General features: G+C 34.7%; 1 protein-coding gene across 3 annotated transcripts in view; it reads right to left on the bottom strand.

Moving 5' to 3' along the window:
• Positions 1-3,071: 3,071 nt before the first annotated feature.
• The window catches only part of SLC25A36 (solute carrier family 25 member 36), a 42,244-nt gene continuing 20,295 nt past the window's right edge, over positions 3,072-25,020 (bottom strand). For 2 of the 3 annotated variants that reach the window (XM_082461288.1, XM_082461286.1), the window contains 5 exons: positions 22,822-22,899; positions 20,637-20,737; positions 12,522-12,588; positions 9,032-9,321; positions 3,072-7,004 (listed from right to left, as the gene is read on the bottom strand). In XM_082461288.1, coding sequence (XP_082317414.1) covers positions 6,811-7,004; positions 9,032-9,321; positions 12,522-12,588; positions 20,637-20,737; positions 22,822-22,899 — 730 coding nt within the window. In that variant the 3' untranslated portion in view covers positions 3,072-6,810. The remainder of the gene's footprint in view (positions 7,005-9,031; positions 9,322-12,521; positions 12,589-20,636; positions 20,738-22,821; positions 22,900-25,020) is intronic. The other variant, XM_082461287.1, reaches the window with a different exon arrangement.

Genomic DNA, 25,020 nt, shown 5'->3' with positions numbered 1-25,020 from the left:
TTCATTCTGTAGCTTTCACTCAAAATTTACTCTTTTCCTTAAGTATCTTTATTTCACTTTATTACTTTTAAAATACATAAAGTGAACAAGTATTAAATGTACAGTTAATGATTTTCATATTGTGTACACACCTATTTAACCACTACCCAAATCAACATGTGAGAGATTGCCATTACTCCAGAGAGTTCCACTAGGCCCCCTTGTCAGCTCCTCCTCCACACCTTCCAGTAAACATTAACTTGGCTTCTATCATGTTGACTAGTTTTCCCTGTTCTTGACCCTCACATAAATGGAATAGAGCATATACTATTCTGTGCCAGGCTTCTTGCATCTAACATGTTTTTGATACTCATCCATGCTATGGCATGTATCAGTAATTCACATCTTGCTTTTTGTTTTGCTATGCAGTATTCTACTGTATGAACATAAAGTGACCTTCTCTTGATGACCACCTTTAGTAATAAAACTGCTATGAACATTTGAGGACAACTTTTCACTTCTCTTGGGAAACTTTTCCTCCCCACCTGGTAATAATTCTGGGTGATAGAGTGGATATAGTTTTAAATTTTCCTAGAAATGGCATCTTTCCAAAGTAGCTGTACCATTTTACACTCTAAACAACAATGTATGAGTCTCAGTTGTTTGAACATCCTAGGTATGATGCCTACTTGTCATTGTACAGGGTGCACTGTAGTGTTTCCTTGGTTCTAATTCATTAATCATGTTATCTTTTCATATGCCTACTTTTTTGTAAAGTGGCTGTTCAGGTCTTTACCTTAAACATTTTCCTTATTAAATGTCCTGTCAGACATACTGTGAATATTTTGTCTGTGGCTGCATTTTTACTTTTAACGCTGTCTTTTTAATTTTGATGTTTCTTCTTTTTAATGGTTAGTGCCTTTTTTTGGTAAATTTCAATCCTTGCCTACTCCAAGGTTGCAAAGATATTTTCTTCTAGGTTTACAATTTTAATTTTTACCTTTAGACCTATCATCCACCTTTTGTGTATGGTGAAGTAATTGTTCATTTTTATTCATATTATTGTCTAGTTGCCCTAGCATACTTGTCAGGGGTGTGGAGACAAAAAGCAAAACAAAAAATCAGTATATAGTTTAGGAAGATATAGATCAAATAACCTGGGCCACTAAAACTCATAGTTCATAGAATTTTCATCAATCTTATTGGATAATCTTGAAAGCTAAGGTTCAGAAGTAGCAGTTGAAAATGGGCTATTTGTTCTTGACAATGAGACTCAAGGAGGAATTATGAGGTGCTTTTAAGAGTAGGGAACTGGATAACAGAAAACGAGGGTCTAGCACTAAATTTTGTTGGGCTAGATGTAATGAGCTCCTTTGAATTTGACTAGGTTTAGAATCCTGGATCTACCACTAGTTTCAAAATGTCAAGACAGTTACTTTTGAATCAATTTCCAGGAAAGAATAAAAGAAAATGGGTTATTTTTCCTAATGGGCTATTAGAAAACTTTGATCTTTACTTCAAGGAACACCCCTCCCTGTGTCAGCCCGTATTTCCATCCCTGTTTCAAAGTCTGGGTAAAAATACTATGTTTTTCCAGGAAGCCTTTCCAGATTTTTCTAACAGAATTAATCACCATGACACTTCAGAGAAAATACGACATCCCTGAGGTTCACAGGTAGTATAACTGAGGGCTGCCCATCTAAGACAAACTGAACCTATTTGTTAAGTCTGATTTTCTATGATGCTTTGGGGGAAAAAAAAATCCACTGCTGTTCTAGTAGCCTCAGGAGGTAATCTAAGCTCTATATAGATCAGTTTCAAAGACAGACAGGCCATGTTGTTCCAGTTTACTTACTGAGCTCCATTTCTCAACACTCCCCAATGTTTCATTCTAAGCCAATCCCCATCTATCTTTTAGTTTTGTTTTTTTTTAAATCATCTCAGTGTCATCTCAAGTGCTGATGAATAACCTAGTGTAGTGAGTAAACATGAACACCCAAACTGAAAAAGACCAGCTGTAACTAACAACCCTTTAAATATCATGGGTCTATTCACCCAATATATAGACTGTTGGGAAATCACATGAAATCACTGTATAAACATAGCACTCTACAAATTTACTGAGTTGCCTCCATATATAAAGGTAGTCAGTCAGCTGGTCTGTGCAGTGCAAAAAATTAACGAAGGAACTCATTTAACTACACTTTGCTTGCTTGCCTGAGTATCAGTTGTACAGATGTCACACTTGAACCTTAAGAAATCATTAACTCACAGATTCCTTCTTCTATCACAGCTCCCGATATTTGGTAATGAACACACATCCACACAATTTAAACCTGGGACACTTGAGCTAAGTCATACCATTATTTTGCCAATATCTTCACTCTACCCACCATTTCAGTCTTCAGTGGAGAGAGTACTGTCAGGAGGCCAAACAATTTCAGCTTTACGCTGAGAAATGCAACATGACAAATTTGTCCTGGTTTCCTTACTAACAAAACTAGGTGATGTCTGACGGTTGCTACAATTTGGGAAAACCTAAAAAAACAAAACAGACAAAATATAAAGTGGGTAGGCACTACATAACACTTATATCTGTGTCACTTGTATTTCAATCTATCATATGTGGGTTCATTTGGTTATTATAACAAGTTTCCAGCTCTTTACCTTTAATATTCTTAGCTTTCCCAAAGGCTGAAATTAAAACAAACAAAAGCTCCTACTGTTAAAAAAAAAAAATTTACAAGCTAGGGAGGAATCAATCAAATAACCTAATCAGGCTTCAATTTCTCAAATATTCTTTGCAAATTAGATATTTTGATACATGAAAAGTACTGGATTTACAGATCAACAAACCTGTGGAAAATATGCAAGAACAGAAATTTCTTCCTGAACTATGAGGGAGTGGGATTATTCGACCTTTCAACCCCTAGAGGCATCTATCACTAGGTCTAGCAGGTAGGACCCTAACACTTAACTTGAAAAAAATGGCTATGCACTTTTGTTCTACACATTAATCCTAAGAAAGTATGATTACATTCTCACCATACCAGAGTATTGGGACACATCATAGAAAAACTGAAAAACAAACATCAGATTTTCATACGCATATTTTAATTTTTGGAATTTTAACAATTCAAATAAAATTCAGCTAGTTAACATAAATACAGAGTAAATGCACATAATTTACAGCCACATACAGGAATTCAATAGCAAACCTCACATAAATGGTCAAAGGATATCAACTCTTTGAAGTTGATTATTTAGCTACGACTGACAGGTCATAATTTAATGGTTCACATATGCAGGGGTACACATTCAAAATGTTTATTAACACAAAAACTGAGGAAAACTAGAATCTTCAGTTTCTACAAGGAGTAGCATAAAAAGCAGGGTGTAGATGGAGAAATGTAAGGGCACAATGGAGATTTGTGTGGGCCGAAAGTTAGTACATTAAATACTTTTATATAGTTAAAATCCCCTTCCAATTTAAGTCATTTAGGAACACCTATATTCTTAGGAATGTTAAGTCATGATCAATACCAGAGGAGAAAAAGGCTGAAATATTACCTACCAGCCCCAGAGGGGCCCCTATAGCGCTTTAACAGTCCAGGCAGAAGGGCATGTAAACAACCAAAGACAGCACGGACAACGCTGGAAGCGTAAAGGACAAATGGATTCCTAGCACTTCAGTCCTTAAAGATCAAATCAGTATTTTTAGTGATCGAAAACAAAATCTAAAAATGCTGACATATTTATACTCCAGTAAAAGGGTAAACACTCATTATTCTTAACAACCCAAACTCAGCTGGTCCTAACAGAATAATGCTATTCCACAATGGGCATTTGGTTTTAGGAGACAAAAGGCTGGATTAAATAATGTAATGATATTCTCTCTTGGTGTCAGAGTTAAAAAAATCAATTGCTTGCGGGTCCCATCTAGTAAGACGGGTCCCATCTAGTAAGATTGGTTCCACGAAATTACATACATAAGGAAAACCAAGACAAAAGCTTTGGTGATACAGTTTTTTCCCTGGATTTAAAAGCACTGTGTGGTACCCCACAATCACAGGTTGGTCATTCTCAGATTTTTGACTTTGAAATCTAGTAAACTGTTTCTGTGAGCCACAAGTACCAGAGTTCTGATCTGCTGCTCTATGAATATGTTCTTTCAGTATGTACCGCTTTAACCTGAAAAGTTCAATTTTCTGAGACGATTCTCCAATAAAAGTACATACCAATTTGAAGAGTGCCGACTACCTCTACACTAGAAATAAAAAGCTATCTGAGAGAAAACGGATGAAAATAAAACACAGTTTAAAAAAAAAGTCCAATGCTTTTTAAGTTTTTTTTTTAAACGTTTGCATCAATTAAAAAAAAAACTCCAAAGAAATGTTTCAAAGACAAACTTTATGTACAATTTTTATATAAAGTTTTCTTTTTAAATTATCTTTGTCATACATAAACTATGGCAGAGTGTACTTTGGGGGGGGAAGAAACAAAATAAACTTCATTGCTCCTTTCCAGCTGTCGCACAAAGAAACAAAGTCTGAGACTCTAAGATCTTTTCCTTCCAGCACATAAATATACTCACTTTTAAAAGCTGAAAAAAATGCACTAAAGGGTCAATACAAATACAAACAGGAATAGAATACGAGTTCATCCTTGAAGGACACTTGTTATGAATTTGCTACAACTAAATAAGATGTTCCTTAGCTGCTGGTTTTTATATCATTCTTAATCATTTGTGGGGTATTCAAATCACTAAGATTAGAGAGTCTCTGTCTGACATTCAATACAACTAATGTTTACAGATCTTCACAAGGCAAATGGCACTGTATTAGGCAGTATAAGTGGCACATGAAAATGAACACACTATATATTGACACTTTTACAGATTTAAGTTCGAAACCCCATTACTGTTTTTTTTTGGGGGGGTGGGGGGGCATGTTCCTCACAATAAATGTCAAAGCTGAAATTCACCATAAAAGGTAAGAATAATCCCAAAGGTAATGAAACTGAATTTGCCTTTGGTCTCCAAATAGATTGGAATACTTTAAATTCCAATCGAAGCACCTCAAAAACATCCAGTTACTGTTGATTACGAGGAAGTTAAGGTGTAGGAATTTAAGAGGGCACTGTGTCTCACTGGTGACAGTGGAGAAAGCTTGCAATGACATGCTATGATTTTTTATATGTTAGGGGCACTACAGTGTACATAAGAATACTTAAAACATTTATAGTAAAGATCTCCAAAATATACCTAAATCCCAGAAAAATGTTATGAACACTGTTTCTGCCTAATACATAACCAATACTTAAAAAAAGTAATCTTAACATGGGAATTCTCTCCTACTCTCACCCTTCCCCCGAGAAGGCCACAAAGTGCATTCACAAAAAGTCATTCTTAAGATAAAGCCATTGCACAAAAATGTACAGTTCATGTATACTGAAATGACTACCACACTGGAGTTTAATTGTATAAATTTCATACACCAGTATAGCAACATCCATAAGCGAAAGTCTTTTAATAGAATTACAGCAAATATCTTCATAAGGGCCATACATATAATACATTTAAAGTATTAAAAGGTGCAGTTGAACTCAACAGCAAAATGTAAAAGCTATATCCTGTTAACACGCTTAATCTGAATTAACTTGACTCTTTCTATGATTTACCATTCAAGAAATTAGGATGGAATAAATTCCTTGTCCAAAGCAGTTTGTTCATTTATAAAACTGTAAGTTAATTAGGATAACTACCTGCCCAATCAGATTGCAGAGGGCCCTTCTTCTATAATGTTTATGCTGCCCCAGGTATTTATAACGTCACCTTAAAAAAAGAAAACACCTTGTAAGGGCAAAGCTGAAAATTACCATTTTCTCTACTAAATAAATGCAATGTATGCAGAGCTTCTGGAAATAATTCAAAGGTTCAAATTCTTAATGTGAAACCAAATTGAGAAAGATTCAGAAGCAGTAAATGTTTTCCACTTTAAGAAAATGATACCTAGGTATGACAGGGGATAATTCAAGTTCATAATTATTAAGTCACTGCAAAGACATTGCATTCATTCATGTATCATTAGGTTAGAAAAGATAAGAGGACATGCTCAAGTCACTGAAATGGCCAAGAATCAACATTTTACTGGTTTATTGTGTCCCAAACTATTACCATTTAAGTTGATACATTAACAATTTAAGTGTTCACATTATGCTAAACATAAAGCACCTGTGAGCAGTGGAAACCAAAACATTTTAAAGCTAAAAATAAACACGTTTAGACACTACTTCATTTGTCATCAAAAACAGTGACTACTAATGCCAAATGATTAACTTTAAAATACAGTGCCAGCTCCTCTCAAGGAAATGTGAAAATACTACTATCATTGTTATTTTTCAATTTTATAGGAATTATACAGAAGTTAGAAATTTATGACTGTCAATACTATCTTTGGATAGTTATACAGTTACAGATGGCTTTGTCTAGAAGACTGGAAAAGTGCTCATGGAATAAACACTATACTCTGATTGCCATAAATCAACAAAATGCCAGCTGTGTCCTGTGGACATGGTAGAGAAAATGGCAATTTTGAAGAAGGAGCGCTTCTAAAGGCTTTTTCTTGGAGGCAGCCAAGGTTTTTTTTCACATTACTAAAAAGACTAAGTAATGTGGTTATGATTACTTTAATTCCTACAACCAAACTTCCACTTAGGTATAGTTCCATGTTCCCACACTATTTTCCTTCTGTCCACCAAGCTGGCTTCGGTACTCCATGGTCCACTGTATCTTTTGGTCTTCCCTCTTTATAGTACAGCAGCCTGGTGGTGCTATCCGTTGAGCAGGTAGACCACTAATTCATAGGTGGCCATCATAATGGCTGTGTTTGGAATCTGTCTCACCAGATGAGTTGTCAGACCACGGTAAAGAGACCCATAGCCTTCTTCTTGAACAAGCAAAGATAGTGTCTGAAAAAAGGATCTATATTTTGTTCCCTCCTCACGCAGTCTTGTTCTTACAACTTCTGTATGGGAAAAAAAGTCATTTTATTTAAACACCAGTGTGATATCTTTATACCCTCCTAATACTGGACACATCCCATTTATCAGACTGTAAGTGTAAGTTCAGGATAAATGAGGAGTAATTTTTAACGTGCAACTTATTGAAACTAGTTACCATAGCCATGTCTTTCACCAAACTCCTAAGCTAGCTGGCTAAAATCACATAGACTAATTATAAAATTTCATAGGTTCCTGAATGGTAAAAGACAGAATAAACAGAAGTATCAGATGTATACTGGATATAGATAAAAGGGAGAATAGATGTGATAAATAAAGGTAAAGCTGGAAAGAGAATAGAGATGGTATCAAAGATGAATACAGAAAGATACAGTGAGACACAAACAGGGAAGATTTTTAAGAAGTGGACATAACAATGAAAAAATAGAATTATTAATTTATTCACATACACCAACATGAAATTTTATGTGGATAAGGCTGAAAATGTTTAAAATACTAGTGTCAGCTAAAAGGCCGCATCTGGGAAGCAACGAGGCAAAAATCATAAACCTTTAGATCTGAAAAGGATCTTAAAGGTTAGTCTAATTTTTCTTCATTTTAAAAGGTAAAGAAAGAAATGGGGACTACTAAGAAGTTTTAGTCAGCTGAAGGCAGAGGCTGGGACAAGAATTAAGAGTTTCAACTGAAGAATCTGTTCTTTCCACCCCATTATTTTTCAAACTTTTTCAACACAATGCTCCTGATGGGCCTGAGGGAAATGGCCGAAAGTAACTTTCACTGCAAATGTTAACATTTGAAATCTCCTGTTAACATTTGAAATCTCCTATGTCCCGTCTTAAATATCCAAGTCATTTATATATTTCACTCCAAAATACTGTTTATAAACTGTACCTCTTCTTATAATGACATCATCTCACTTGAAGAGACAGGGTGCTTGCAACTCCAAAACCCTCTCTCTCTCTCACCTGAGCAGGTCACCATCTTAGACCTCCCACAGAAGGCCAGAACCTACCCAATGCTGCTGGTACTGTCCTCTTTTGATTTCTCTGAAAGAAGTTAGGAATGGCCCTCAGGGAACTGGAGGTAAGCTGACAGTCCAATTTTGTTAAAGAGTTGGTTTTATTCATAAATTACGTTTTAGAGCAAATACTCATTTTCTAGCTGTATTTCATTTTTCCTGACAGAGCTTTAATCACATAGCCTTAGCTTTACAAAGGTGACTGTAAACATTAATCAGCATAACAAAAGTGAAGCACTTAGATGAAAAACCCTAACCAAACTAAACCTCAAACATACCAAAATCAAAGTTTACACTTTAACAAAACAACAAAAACGTTACAAAAAAACCCTCAGCGTGTTACAGAGAAATTCTTAAGTGGTTTTCTTAGTTATTAATGAAAAAGGCTAATATTTTAGAACTTAAAAAACAGAAGTTTTAAAAATCATTAATATATACTTATTTGCCAACATGAAACAATGTAAAATAACTTGGTCTTTGGGATTATAGACTTCAATTCAAATTTGAGCTCCACCACTGAGTAAGCTATGTGACCTTGAGCAAGTTACTTAATCTTAACATTTCTGGTTTCCCATCTGAAAATGAAGACAATTCTGGTTATGTTCTGGTATACCTCTAGACTTATAAGTACTTTGCACGATTTTTGTGCGGATTAGCAATAATGTATACTGTATATATGTATGTAATAATAAAGTATCTAGTATGGCACCTACATCCATACTTTTTTAAAAAACAGAAACTTGCCCAAGTCACCTGGCTGGAATCTGACTCTGGGCTGAAATCTGACTGTCCAGAGCCCATGCTAAATCACCACCATGCTAGTATAGCATATCTATACTGACCTATTAAAACAGCCTTATGTTACTCATACAGATTTAATCCCATTACGATGAACTGTAGTTATACTGTAATTCAGTAAAATTATAAATACTCTAATAAGGTGGCCATTGGCTGGGGTGGGAAAATATTTCTGATTTAACAGAAGATTACTCACACACATTCAAGTCCTCTTACCATGTGGATATGCTATAGTTGTGGCACACGTTTTTGAGGTGGCAGCAGCTAGCATCATTCCCACAAAATCTGATGCTTCTTTTACAGACTCTTCTTCATTTTCCATCGTAGAAGCAATCTTATATTCCAGTAGTTTTTGCTTAATACTTTCATAAATAACAAAATGGATAACAGTCTCTGATATGCCAGCATATGAAGCAGACATGCCCCTATAAAATCCTCTAAGTCCATCTGTCTGATACACTTTACGGACACACTCAAAAGCACCCATTCGCTTTTCCCCACGGTTCCTGAAAAGCAAAAGGGGAAAACCTTATTAACAAAAATAAAGTAGTATAGGTTTTTAAATAAAGGAAATAAAATATATAGAAATATGCCACTCTACTAAAGAATAACCCTCTTTAATTCATGAGGAAGTAAAATCAGAATTTTAAAACATTCATTTTAGATTTCCTATTCTTCTGTCCCAAATTTGTCATATTAGATAGGTAACATATAAGTAGTTTTACTGAATGCAAAATAACTAATTTGAATCTTCAGTTTCATTGAAGTCTGACTGTATGAATAAGCAACAAAATCCACTGTGACTGTGTTCAAACACACTGTGACTGCAGGTCAAGATAAAAACAGAACAAAATAAACAAAAACCCCTCACATTATATTAAAAGTAATTCTAAGTAAGCTGAGTCTTTCGCATTTAATAATATATAAAAAGAATGACTAGGACTTCCCTGGTGGCACAGTGGTTAAGAATCCGCCTGCCAATGCAGGGCACACGGGTTTGATCCCTGGTCCGGGAAGATCCCACATGCCGAGGAGCAACTAAGCCCGTGCACCACAACTACTGAGCCTGTGCTCTAGAGCCCGCGAGCCACAACTACTGAGCCCGTGTGCCGCAACCACTGAAGCCCTCGCGCCTAGAGCCTGTGCTCCACAACAAGAGAAGCCACCGCAATGAGAAGCCCGCATACCGCAACAAAGAGTAGCCCCTGCTCACCGCAACTAGAGAAAGCCCGCACACTGCAACAAAGACCCAATACAGGCAAAAAAAAAAAAAAAAAATATATATATATATATATATATATATATGACTGAAACACCAATGATAATAGAATATCACAAAGCAAGGAGTAAAATTAAGCTAATTTCTGTGTACCTGGGGGATTCTTCCAAGCCCACCCAGTTCTTCCCCAAAAGTGACTGGGTGACTTTAAATCAAATTTCCTATGATCCTTTGGAGGTAATGGCCATATCTTTCACCTCAGTAAATAGTGAATGAGGACTTCTACAGTTATCAAGTATTTATGAAGCATTGTGCCCAAGAAAACTTTCTTAGTGCTACTTAAGGGTGCAGCATCTACTCTTTTACAAGTCTATAATTTTGAGTTTGTAAAAATATTTATTACCTTCATTATGATTCCCCCAATAGAACTTTATCTGTAAGAAATGGGTTTAAATGCCACCCACGGGAAAAGAAATAGAAAACTTAACTATTTATAAATTATATACAACTGGATAACATAACAAAATAAAACCACAACTAAGACACCTACCTGATAACCTATAGATTCTTCCAATCTTATAAACTAATTGTCTTGAATCAATGACTATCCTCAACTAATGGTACTGAATAAATATTTCTTAGTTGAATGATCCATGCAACCAACTGTAATTAGTTTCTGCTATAAATCCTTTCTTACAAGGAAGTCAAGGGCTGTGAGTCCTCAAGGTCAATATGCAAACACATCAGCCCTGTTCTTGATCTGTGCTGTAAGGGAGCGTCCTCAAATCAACCTTTCACTACTACCCCAGCCCCATCCCATTTCCCCACCCCTAAGCCTAGGAAATTGTGCTGGCTTGATTATTACTTTTTTCACTTACAACATTAAAGAGTTTTTTTTTTTTTAATTAATTAATTAATTAATTTATGGCTGTGTTGGGTCTTCGTTTCTGTGCGAGGGCTTTCTCCTAGTTGTGGCAAGCGGGGGCCACTCTTCATCGCGGTGCGCGGGCCTCTCACTATCGCGGCCTCTCTTGTTGCGGAGCACAGGCTCCAGACGCACAGGCTCAGTAATTGTGGCTCACGGGCCCAGTTGCTCCGCGGCATGTGGGATCTTCCCAGACCAGGGCTCGAACCCGTGTCCCCTGCATTGGCAGGCAGATTCTCAACCACTGCGCCACCAGGGAAGCCCCATTAAAGAGTTTTAATCCATGCTTTTCCGGGATCCCCTACAATCCACCCTATAGCATACTGAAGCATGCCCCTGGTAGTTTATCACAGTACAGTAGGGACTGGCATCTCACACTTTTTAACCTCTGGGTTGGCTTACCTACCATTACCTTTCAGATCTCTGACTTCAGGAGATAAACTCTGAGTCTTGCTGCAACACTCAACTTAAGATTTCATTAAAAATTATTCTAGATGAAACAAGAATTAGACATTGCTTTTCAAGTCTCCAAATAGCATACAATTCTACATGACAGGATGTGGAAAACAGAGCTTTAAGCAGGCATAATTGTTAATGATTTCTTAGATCAGTTTTATTTATAATCTATGATATCTACACTAGACTTCCCAAACCCTAAAACATAAAAAACAGTGAAAATTGTTACACAGAGTCTACTCCAGACTGAAAGGCTAAACAGTTTCAAAACTATCAACGTGATTATTATTATTATAATACATCAGATAAGGTCATCTCTCTACTTAAAAGTGTTACTTTTTCCCTGTCCTCCATTCTGAAGGCCAACAGAAGTTGAGATGGCAGGACTCTAAGCCACACTGCTTCTAGCCTTCTCTCAGCTCCCAGAACACGTCAAAGGCCCTAAACTTAGGATATGTGAGATTTGCACTATTGCCTCTGGTTAAAAATGGGCTCAAAAAAACCATCCCTTGACTATTCCATTTAAAGTTGGTCCTAACTGTTTCCTGGGATATCTCTAGAACCTACCAGTACCTGCTCATTATAGATGTATTGAATGAATGATCTTGCTGCTATAAAGTGGCTGGCAGTAACAGATGAAGTCCATGAATACACGAGAGCTAAATTCCACGCCAGAACGCTCTGGGTACAAGGTTCATGAGTTTGAGCAATGATCCTTAAAGACTCAGTCTAGACTCATTGATCATGCTGTTTATTTAGGTGTTAGGAGGCCGATTATAATCACACGTGGAGTGAATGAAAGTATCACAGCTCGGGCTAGATTAATATGTCCTTTTCCTTTCTTCTTCCTTTACTGAAAAACACAACGCACAGTATACTTTCTTTCCTAGAAACTGTCATACTGTCAACTATTACTATCACTTTTGCCTCTGATGGTACATCCAAGTTTCAAAACCAAACAAAAAAAACCAAACAAACAAAATCAGCAGCAAATGAGGGGAAAAAATATTTAGATACCTGGCACTGAGATCTCACTGATACAAATTTATAGAAGAAATTTAGTTGAAGCCAACTTTAACAAATTTTGTTTTAATGAATTAACATACCTTGCATCAAGCTGTAACCGAGTCTTTATAAGCCAAATGGGGTTGGTCGCTGTGATTGCGGTAAAACCTAAACAAACATGTTTAAAATGAACTCTGGTAAAAATGAAGAACACACTATTAACTTCAAGATTTTTAAAACTATATAAATCTATATTAAAGAAAATATATAAATATTTAAACTATCAACTGATGTATGCTTTACACTTTTATTTTACAAATCCATTCAACCATGAACATCTGTACTTTTAATTTCCAAATCAGTCTCAAATTCTGACCATAACTAAAAGATTCTTTTAAGAGCAAAATCTGATTATATATAAACTTCTCTTCCAACATATTCAGAATATGCTATGGGTGGCACTCTCTACTCTCTACGCTAAATTCAGAAACCCATTTCTACAAAGAAACATAGAAATTTTGTGTATTCTAGGGCTTTTTAGCATGCAAACTCTACAATAGCTACTTGGGGTCCAACTAAATCACAAATCACTATGTTCAAAATGGAGTCTACATAAACGTCAGCATTTACCAATATCTGATCTTAAGTTGATTGTACAACAGAAAGAATTGTTGTTTGGCCTTGTGAATACTTTTTATAAGCACACAATTACTAATACTGTTAAAATAATGGTATCACAGAGATAAGGTTTCTGTTAGGGTTAATAGGACAGATCTATCTTTCATCCACTTAAAAACATACAAAAACTTAAAAGTTCAAAAAGTTACAAATCAGAGCTTCCCTCTTACTTTTATAGACACTGAAGAGAGAAACTTAAGGTAGAAGGTAGTTCTATTTTACTTTAAAACTAAAGTACTATGTATTAACTATCAATGCAGAAGGGTGGTCCCCTAAGATGGCTCATTCCAGGTAGTAAAGTAAGATCTCTGGAACAGTATGTTTCTAGGCTAGTGCATATCTTTTACTTGCTATCTTCCTAGTGTTATGGGAAAATAGCAGCACATGAAATGCAATCTTGATGATGGAAATTTATGAAGATTGCTTCATCTATACAAAACAGGATTTTCATATAATACTTGTGAACACTTAAGATCACTACACAAACTTGATAGAACTTACATCAACCTACATTTATTCATTTGGCCTTTAAATTCAGTGAAAACTTACATGCAGAAATGTCTAAGGATCTTAATTTTTAATACTTGCTATCAAATACTAGCAGGTCAAGCACATTATTTTTAGAAAGGTTTTGAAATATAACCAGCACATTTAATATTAGTAAAGTACTTTCAGGAACAAAAATGCTGTGGTACACTTAGGAGTAATTTGTCTTTTTAGTTAACATATAGTGGAGAGCTAATCATAAACCTTTTTTCGCTTTCAGAGTTAGTATGGGTATATCTACAAAGGCAAAATAATTTTACTAAATTGTTTACAAAGTAGAATTTAGTCTCACAGGTTCTTTTCCCTTCTATAATGTCAGATAATTAGCTAACTCAAATTTTACTCCCTTAATCCACTATATTAATACTGCGGAAACAGCCAGATGTTTCACAAAGAGATGCTCGAACTGACTCTATTATCAAGCAAAATAACTGAAATAAGTTTGGTTTAATAACTCCTTCAATAATTTTGTAATGATTATATAGTCTCCATTTCTCAAGTGCTTTTAATACTACATACATACATAATATAAAACTAGAAAGGGACCGACAATTTTGTAAGCATCAGCCAGTACTAAAATAATAAAAATTTAATGTGTTGGAGAGGGTGTCAGGAAGATGTTTCAAATAAAAAGTTCTTTTCATGCATATATTCTTGATAAAAGGAAAGAGAAGAAAAATATGAAACCAGATCAGTTTAAATATTTTGTTTGGAAAAGATTTTTCTTGCATGTTGGCTTAACTGAGAATAAAGTTATGGAGTTCAATTTTTTTTTCTCTTGAACCCCATTCTTCTCAGTGAAAATGTCAAACTAAAGATATTCAAATTATATTCTAAAGCAAATGTGCACCTGACATCAGAATTCTGGTCATAAGCCTAATTTGATGATTCTTTATTTTAAACTTAAATATGTGTATTAGCTAAATGTCTATACAGTAATATTAGGAGTTTATTAGTAAAAAGCTGCTTAGCAGCACAAACCAACAAAACACTGCATTACTCACAATGGTTTTTATTAATTATTATGTGGAAATTTTAGGAAAAAAACATTTGCTTTTTATTAAATTTTGAAAGCATCAAACTGGGAATGCTTATATCCAACTTTAAAAAAAAGCAGTCTGTCTAGGTAAAAATCTCATTCAATTTATTATACTTTACTTGAAAAGAAGATGAGCATCAAAGCTTTTTTTTTTAAAAAAATAATAGTTCTATGTCTAAAAATATAAGCTTAGGACCCAAGCTTATTAACACTCTTCCAAGTCTCAAATTCCTCAATTAGAGGCTGAAAAAAACCCCGTATGTGTAAACTTTAAAATATTATAATACATATTTATAAATATTACTAGGAATAAAATTTTAAATACCCATAATGCTCTGTACATGTTAATAAACTAAACAGGAAGCAAACAACAGGTATTTCTCACTTAACTAAAATTCATTTCCAGACACAGACTGACCTATGGAACATGACACATTAAACTTTAGGTCAGTGAGAGAATGTCATCATCTTCTATCTGTACAGCTTGTGCTTACTACAGTTGGGGCTCAACTCTTCCCGTAACAAGCTAGTTCTTAATAAAGACACTAGCCTAGCTGCTAGCAAACCATTCAGTTAGACAAAAGAATCAAGGCATAATCCACAGGTTTTTAGCTATTGGTCCTTTACCAGTTCTGGTCCTTGGGTTTTATGCTATTACATCCTCTTAACCAAAGACACTCTAATTATAAACTTATGGAGACAGTATTAGGCTAATTAAATCTAGAAAAATATAACCTATTAATTCAAAACATGAAACAAGCAGGAAGAAATAAAAATTTATGACTAGCTTAGAATTATATATGGTAAGGCAGTTTGAAGTTGACAAACAGTCAAAGTTAAACATATCTTCCTACTCCTTTTAAGACAAAGATACTGGGGATGGTGCCCCTGAAATTTAGAAATTTCCTATTACTTTTTATTTTGACATTTAAATTTTGTGACATTTTGATAATATGCTATTTCATATTAATATTCTGAACACCCCATTAAACATTAAAACTGATTTAGAAGTATATGAAGAATCTATTTGTAGGTTAAGAAGAATTAATGTTGCTGCTCCACAGTCAGTTAAAGCAAAATGGCAGTATACTGGCCATACTATTAGTAGTATAGTTAATAGTTTATTAGAAAGTTTAAAAAAAACTTTTAAAATGCAATTTTTAAAGTTTTGTTTCATCTAATATTCCATTTGATAATGTAAACCAATTAAAAACCAGATTAACAGAAATCCTGGTTATAGTAAACTTGCTGAAAATGTCTATTTCATTAAGTGAGTGATACCCGTAGTATTGCATTTTCAGTACTTTTTATTTCAATTAACTTCTGTAAGAACAAAGCTCACCTAATCTTCTAAGAAAAATATATTAAAACTACTAAAAAAACCCAAAAAAACCTAATTAAAACTAAAACAAACAAGATCCCATATATTCCTGTCCCATATTTGGAAAGTAATGGTAGGTATTAAGATCAATGTTTTTGCAAGAAGGTAGAAAGCCAAGTATCAACAGATAAGAGAATAGAAAGCACTGTATTAGACTTTTAAAATACGTTATGCTAAGCGAAGAGAACTACTGTTTTTTTCTAAAAGCTGTCGGACGGCATGATACCATTTATAGCTATGTAAATCTTAAATACTGTTAAGGAATTCTTTGGAGGTCAAGGCTACTATGGCCAAGCTAACGACCCCAAGCTTTTAGTACACGATGACTGAAAAGTTACCCAATTCTTCCTTCTAGAAGGAATATTATAAAGGAATCAGAATTAAAGTTTTATAAAATACTCAGATAATGCACACACAAATTCAGGAAATAAAAATTCATTTCCCGCCTTCTATTAATTCCACAGCTATTATAAATTCCCAGGGTGTGTTTCTTATAACTAGAGGCTGCAAGAGATGCTCAGATCAGTACTCACGAGGTTTAAGTTAGTCCATATTTCTACAGGAAGTGACCTGCGGATGGGGAGCATGAGATGACACGATCTCACTCTTTTCTCGGGAGAAATGTACAGTAAATGCCTAAAATAGACACAGGCTTTTCTGTATCATAACAACAAGCAGTGACCTCATCAGAAACATGTGTACAAAATGAATCCCATTGGAAGGATTTGAGAAATATTTACTGTGAGATCTAACTTTTTGAAAATTTTAAGTTAAAAAAGAAAAAGAAAGGAATATAAGAATGGGCCATAATTTTTTTTAAAAAGTACCGAGTACTGAAAATTCTGCCATCTGTAGCAGTTTCAGAGTCCAAATACTTACCTAAAAGAAGATCAATTTTGCCTTAAAGAAAAAATGCTAACCTTGTCAAAGGGAAATCTAAGAAAATATTTAGAGGGGATTATCATATCCCATTTTCCTACCATTATCTACCATGCTCAGAGCTGAAATCACAATTTTCTATTCCTTAACAATCAGCCTACTTAGTAAATCTAAAAAAACAAAAACAGGGGAGTTCCCTGGTGGTCCAGTGGTTAGGACTCGACATTCACTGCTGTGGGCCCGGGTTAAATCCTTGGTGGGGGAACTAAGATCCTGCAAGCTGCGCAGCATGGCCAAAAGAATTAGAATTTAAATAAATAAATAAACAAATAAATAAATAAATAAAACAAAAATAGAAAATTCAAGTAACTTCATTTTGTAACTATAATTTTAAAAAAAAAATAAAGTATAGGTGGCTACAATAGTACCTTTCACCTTTTGCACTATGATCAGTAATATTGCACATCCATTTTTATGAAATATTTTGGATTATTTTGTATTCAGTTTCTTGTGCTCTACAAAATAAAAAACAGGAAGAATGTTTACATACAAACACACAAAACGTCTAGCCATCCATCTGGCTAAATAAACTGCCATGGACAAATTATTTAAAAGAATATTTTATAATGCAAGACAAAATTTCTACTTAATGAGTAAAAATTTAACCTTTAATAAGTCAAATAGAAAATGTATCCTGAAAAATAACAGTGAATGCTATAAGCAAATAAAACCCACTAGGTATATAGTAAATGTTAAACAATTACATTGTTGGTATTGAAAAAATTAAGCAATCACTGTGTGAATATATAATCCAATAAAAATCAGAATTCATTTCTTTTAAATCTGTACTGTTGTATAGAAAAGTATATACAACCCAGATAAAAACTTTTGAAAATTGGGAGTTACTATAAAGAAGAAATGTAATACTATTTTTTTTTTGTATACACGCCTGTGTCCAGGTGTATACAGAGGGATATGCAAATTCATTTTAACAAAAACACACAGAAACTCTCAAGAAAATAAATACCCTCAATAGCTAAGATACATTTAGTCTGGCAAAGGTCATATGGGGAGGGGGTGGGGGGAAGGCAGGTAAAACAGAGTCACCATTACTTAATTTGATTAAATAGCCTCACAACTGGAAAAAAATTTTTCAATGTATGAAAATTCATAGCTCAAATTGAGAGGTTTACAAATTCTTATACTATTCCCTTGAAATACTAAAACAAAAGAAAATAAGATGGCCTTTAAACAAACTGTCCTTTTAATTAAAAAGGTTTAGTATCTAAAACACTCAAGTTCATATTAATAAAATACAAAATGCAACTGAATTGAGAGGTTACTTGGAATAAAAACTATATACAAGGTATGTTACTGAAGCTTAATGCATGTGCTATTTGATGTAGCAAAATCTTGCAGACACTATCATTAATGGTGTATTTTAGTGCATTTTTGATATTAAAGTGACAAGGTTAGCATTTTTTTTTGAATAGCCAGTTAAAAAACAAGTTTTCACATGACTGCCTCTAAGCACTTTGCACCCCCAATTCATATTTTGAAGACCTCTACAAATTATCCTGAAGAAAAACCAATGCAGTCTGGTCTAGATTTTTACAAGAATGAAGGGAGCAAAAGGCTACTGTAACAAGTCTGCATGGGACCATTCAGTTTCACCAACCATGTAGCTATGTATAAAAACTGCAAAGCTAAATGTTATTGCTCATGAATAGTGCAAGGAAGCTCGCTCTGAAGGCATAGTTCTCAGAAAAATCTAACTGCAAACAAATGGAAGAAGTATTTTCAAATTACACAATAAGTGAATAGTGCAAGACTCTCTGAACAAGTATAAGACTATCAATTTACCAAAATTCAAGAAATTCAAGTTGGGAAATAGTATCAATGTATAAATAAAAACTGAAAACTATGTGTTAACATTTGTACACATTTGAGAAAAAAAGTACAAAATGACAATTCCACTGAAATTCTCTGCAATGTGGTACAAATATAGTAATAAATTCTGATTAGATATTCCAATGAAAAAAGATGTTCCAGTGGGAATTAAGATATACTGAAACTCTAAATTTGTAATACTGAATATATAACTATCCTCAACTTAAAATAATTGCTTACCTACTTTCTTGGCATCAATTCTTTTAAAAAAGAAAGATTAACATTTCTTTACAATTTTCTGGGGTTAAGAAACAAAAACATGAACACTGGTAATCCAGAAATATATTCTTAAAAACCCTAATACAGTGGTTATGTAGTTTGAAATTAGCCACTAACTTTACACTCAAATTTGTAGAAGGAAAAATCATATCTAGTTGTATTCAACGTCTGTAAAAGTATACTAAAAAAATTCTAGTTGTAACTAGATGATCTCTGTGGTATTAAAGAACTAATTCTCAAAACATAAACCTATGTAGAGCAACCCACTCATTACAAGAATAAGGTAATGGAGATTCACATAAATTACCTAACTTGCCCAAGATCTCTCTTCATTGGTAAAGAGTATTTCACCACCTTGATCTTTAAAGCTTTACCTTCCAGCTTTAAAACTTCAATGAGTCAGTCAACAATTACTAAATATAAAAAGCCATGAAAATAATTTCTAAGGTACATGCTAGATTTATTATATGGCTATTGACCTTTCAGAAATTAGTATTTCAAACTTACTCTTAGTTCATTAAATATGTGGTTGAAATTGATCCAATTTATTTCTAAACAGAAAATGGTTAACAGTTTAAGGCACTCATTATTAAGCATCTAATTGAAACTCAATATACTGATCAACAGTTGACAAAAATAGTTATAATTTGCTTTATAAAGTCACAGCATATTTTGGAAATGTGAGACATGGTTAAATATACAACAAATCTCAGAAAACTATAGAGAATTTTTCTAATGAGAACCAAAGGTCATGGCTTTGTCTAACATGCAGGGCAGCAAATGATTCCAGAACCACACTAGTCAAACCAATCTCCCAGTTTATCTTTAAGGCAGTGCAGAGGCCCAGGACTAGTTGTTTTAATTCAGAATCATATAGTCTCATCAATGATGATAGAAGAGTTCCTGGAAACATTTCTAGAGCAACCATGTACACATATCTGGTACCTACATTTTGAGTGTTATCTTAGTGCGATTTATGTGGAATGATAAACATATTTTTCAATACATACGTTACAAAAACTCTGAATTATCAATAATATATCACTCACAAAAATTTCAGCATTTGAGCACAGGACAAAATGAATACTTTACCAAGAACTGCCGGCACATTTCAGACAGAAGCCAAAACATGCAGCAAAAAGGGAAAAGGCACTAACAGAAATTGAGGAGAAAAGAGTAAATTACAGCTCTGTAACTTGTAAGTGTAATTATGGTTGGATTGTTAAAACTGTTAAAAGTGATCACTAAATATTCAGTGGACTACACAAGACAATGTAAATATTATATTACCTGCATGCTATCACAAACTCCTAAATACAAAAATGCCAATTGACAACAGATTTTACATATACCACCTAATCAAATTTATTGTATACTAATAAATGTAAAAATCATGTTTACAGATGCTAATCAATGAAAAGCACATTAACTGCCTTAACTTTACAAGGTTAAATTCATCAAAATTCAATATTAAGTCTCTAGGTGTCAGAAAATTTTTTGTTTTTTAGTATCATATATTCATACCTGCCATTGCAGCTGAAATCATGTGTACCTGGGTAGAATCAGGATCAAATAAACCATTCAACTTTTCCTTGCAGTTTGAATAAGCAGCAAAGTATATTGCTCTAAAATAAAGATTTAAATTTTGTCAATAAGCATGTTGCTTAATTCATAAGATTTAAAAGACACATAAATTGATCTTTATTATTCCAGAGTCCAGAAATCTAAAAACATAATGTCTTAGTTTTTATTTACATTCTCATGTAACATCACATACATTATCTTTTCATGAAGACCATGAAGTACTTTTTGTATCAACTCATTAAAGATAAAGTATCCTCAGATAGTCCTACCCCAATAATTTGACAGCAACTAACTGAAAAAGTATAAGACTTTGGCAGGCCTATATAATGCTAATAAGGCTAAGTTAAATACACTTAAGTAAACGTGATATGAGTACTTTATGTTTTTTTGAAGAGAGGAAGGTAGAACTGACTCAAGTGATCAAAGTATATGTTAAACAATTTTGAGATACTGTGCTATATACCAATCTATACTACACAAAGAGTAGTTCACAGCACCCTTTAAAAGAACAATTGCAAAAGAATCAGTCCCATCAGGTCAGATCTTGTTTTCTAACATTTGTAAACATTGCATTAAATTTGTAAATATTTTCCCTGTTAACTTATTGACTGTGACTTCATGCATCTCAACTACCTCCTCACTGTTTAGCTTTCCAGGCATTGAGTTACTTGCTTGCTGTATCAAATATCCTACTATTGCCCAACAATCCTGATTATCTGTCCAATAAGGGAAAGAGTAAACAAGTAAAAATGGGGAGAGTATCACTGCTGTGCTTTTTTAATGTGCTTAAGAAAAAAAGGAAGTTAATATGACTGAAAATGAAACATTCTACTTCATGAAAAAGAAAAAAAAGGATACATTGAATGATACCAAATTAGCAAGGGGAATAAATAATGCATTACTAGAAATGAATAAGAAAAAAAAGCATCCTAATGAGAAAATGGGCAAGGAATATACATAGGTAATTGACAGAAGAGAGATACAAATGACAAATAATTACAAGAAGGAGGACATGAAAGCACCAAAATAAAACAAATGTATATTTAAAAGCAAAAAAACAGCGAAAAATCATGGTTAGTCTATTTGGCAAGTATTAAAAGACATGGATAGTAGCCAACATTGGTAATATGTGGATAAAGAGCAACTAATTCACTATCTGAGAATAAAAAGATGGCATGCCTTTTCAGAAGGCAACTGAGCAATGTTCACTAAGTTTAAATGTTCATACATCCTTTTATCCAGAAATTCTACTTTTCGGTAACTATCCTAAAGAAAAATATTTGCTTAAATACTCAAGAATAAAGGTACAGCTATGTTCACAAAACCATTGTTTTTAACAGCAAAAATCTGGAAATAAATCTAAAGGTTTATCAATAAGGGATCAGTCATACTATACAATTTTTAAAAGCTTCACTTATTTTCATAGAAAAAGCTTCAAAAAAAATTTGGTGAAATATTTTTAATATGATTCAATTTATGTAAATAATAATAAGTCTACACACTATGCTTTTTATGTACATAAGCCAGAAAAATTAATGGAAGACTATAAACCAACTGCTTATCAATGGTGGTTATGTATGGGGAGGGAAGAGGAGTAACTGTGTGGAAAGGTGCACACGGTGAGAGGTGATGGGTTTAAGGTAATATGTCAAGCTTTACACTACACTTTTTTTAGTCTTTACAATAAGAATGAAATTTTGGATCATTTTAAAAAAAGAAAGAGCCCATAAAAAGTTGAAACCCAATAAATAAGATATGGATCTACTACACTGTTTGAATACAGAGAGCTGGGTACACATTTTCACTCTGAATGTGAACTCTGCAGTGTTCTATCATGGAAGAAGTCAATCTAAGATAAAAAGAAATCATAAAAAAATGACAAAATTAATGTCTTAAGGCCTTCTTGGCTTCTTGAACTTGGTGCAAAAACTGCCTCACAATGATCTCACTAAGAGGTCCCCTGCACCTGCACACGGTGAAATCTGCCTGTCCGTTTAGATGGCTACTGATACCCATTTGTTACACCACAGTGCTTTATCTTGATTTCTCTTCGGGATCCCCCCTCATGAAGCTTGAAACAAGGAAGACTGCCACAATTTGATTAACTTAAATGTATTTTTTTTACCTGGAAGGGGCCACCCCCACTAAATTGGGGCCTAATCCTCTAAACAGGGAACGAGGCCCTTCTTTTTCCAAGATCACCCTGAAAGAGAAAAATATTGTTTAGAAAGAAATGTCCTTCAAAGTGTGGTACTTTATACAGCAAATGTAGAGTCTAAATTCCCCATGTTTGCACTATAATATGTTATAAATACCCTTTTGTCAGTGTTGCTCACTTATGAAAATCTGTTTTTCTTGACAAAGTATAAATTAATAAAGATTGATAACAGATTTAGCAGCAATAATAAAAAGCACTCCTTTCAGATTCTTTCCTGAAAGTTTTCAAGACATAATTATCAATATAGATTTCTACATTTATTTTCATATGATCATGCTACTCTTATCTTCAATCTCCTCTATTTTACTACCTTTACCAGCAAATTCAATTCCCAATTAGAAATGTAGTTCCCTCCTAGTATTTGAGGTCCCTTCCTTGATATTGGACAACTCCCTCATACTGCAGCATTATCTTATCCAACCATTCCAGGGAAATGCCATGGCAAAATTTATCACCCTAACATCCTTTAGGGTACTAAAATGGTTAGTCTGCTACTATTTCTTCCTCTACTTAGTTAACATTTACTATATTGAATAGGTACTGCATAAAGACTAAGCAGAATAAGGAAACAGAAAAGAGGGTAAGGCCCCTGCCACTGAGAAGTTTGCTATCCAGTCGTGGAAAAAAGAATTATATTGAAATAAACAATTTAACAGACCATACCAATAAGCAAATACTATACAAGCTAGATATATATGCCCAGTAGGAAAAGGAACAGAGACATGTCCAAGTCATGGAAGGCTTTCTGAAGGTGAGTTATTAAATGAAGTTTTGGAGTAAGAAACAAAGATTGAGGAAGAGTAGGTATTTTAATTCAGACTTAACAGACTGGGCCAGTGGTTCTGAAGCACCTATATACTTAAGAATGATCTCTTGAAAGGCAGCTGAGCAGAATGGTTAATTAAGGGCCTGAACTGTGGGGCCTGACTTCCCAATATAAAGAGCTCAATTTTGGTAAGTAATGACTTTTCTCTTATCCTTATTTTCATCAGCAGTAAATAGAGAAAAACAGTACTTTTGGGGGAAGGGGGCAGGTAGGGTGGTGCTTACTATAAGGAATAAATAAGTTAATTTAAAAAAACAGCTTAAGACTTCCCTGGTGGCGCAGTGGTTAAGACTCCGCCTGCCAATGCAGGCGACGTGGGTTTGAGCCCTGGTCTGGGAAGATCCCACATGCTGCGGAGCAACTAAGCCTGTGGGCCACAACTATTGAGCCTGCGCTCTAGAGCCCACAAGCCACAACTACTGAGCCCAAGTGCTGCAACTACTGAAGCCCATGTGCCTAGAGCCCATGCTCCGCAACAAGCCATCGCAATGAGAAGCCTGCACACCGCAACGAAGAGTAGCCCCCGCTCGTCCCAACTAGAGAAAGCCCACGCGCAGCAACGAAGACCCAACGCAGCCAAAAATAAATAAATTTAAAAAAAAGGGCTTCCCTGGTGGCGCAGTGGTTGAGAATCTGCCTGCCAATGCAGGGGACACGGGTTCGAGCCCTGGTCTGGGAAGATCCCGCATGCCGCGGAGCAACTGGGCCCGTGAGCCACAAATTACTGAGCCTGCGCGTCTGGAGCCTGTGCTCCGCAACGAGAGAGGCCGCGATAGTGAGAGGCCCGCGCAACGCGATGAAGAGTGGTCCCCACTTGCCACAACTAGAGAAAGCCCTCGCACAGAAACGAAGACCCAACACAGCAATCAATCAATCAATCAATAAATAAGAACGTGAATTTCTAAAAATAAATAAATAAATAAATAAAAAGAGCTTAGAAGAGTACCTGGCTCACAGTAAGCACTTGGTAACTCTTATCATTATTACTGGAGCATTTGTTCAAAATGCAAATTTCTTAGATCCCACCCTCAAAGTATTCTTGACTCAATAGGTACAGGACAGTGCCCAGCAGTCTACATTTTTACTGCGCCGCCAGATGACTGACACAGGTGATACAGAAGCACTTAAAAAAAGAAAGAAAGAAATTTTATTTATTTGGCTGTGCCAGGTGTTAGTCGTGGCACACAGGATCTTCACTGTGGCACGCATGTGGGATCTAGTTCCCTGACCAGGGATCGAACCCAGGCCCCCTGCACTGGGAGCGCAGAGGACCACCAGGG

Source organism: Balaenoptera physalus, assembly GCF_965194825.1.
Source record: "Balaenoptera physalus genome assembly, chromosome: 4".
Classification (NCBI taxonomy): Eukaryota; Metazoa; Chordata; class Mammalia; order Artiodactyla; family Balaenopteridae; genus Balaenoptera; species Balaenoptera physalus.
Note: the sequence above shows the minus strand (reverse complement) of the source record. Positions and strands in the feature narration are given on the sequence as shown.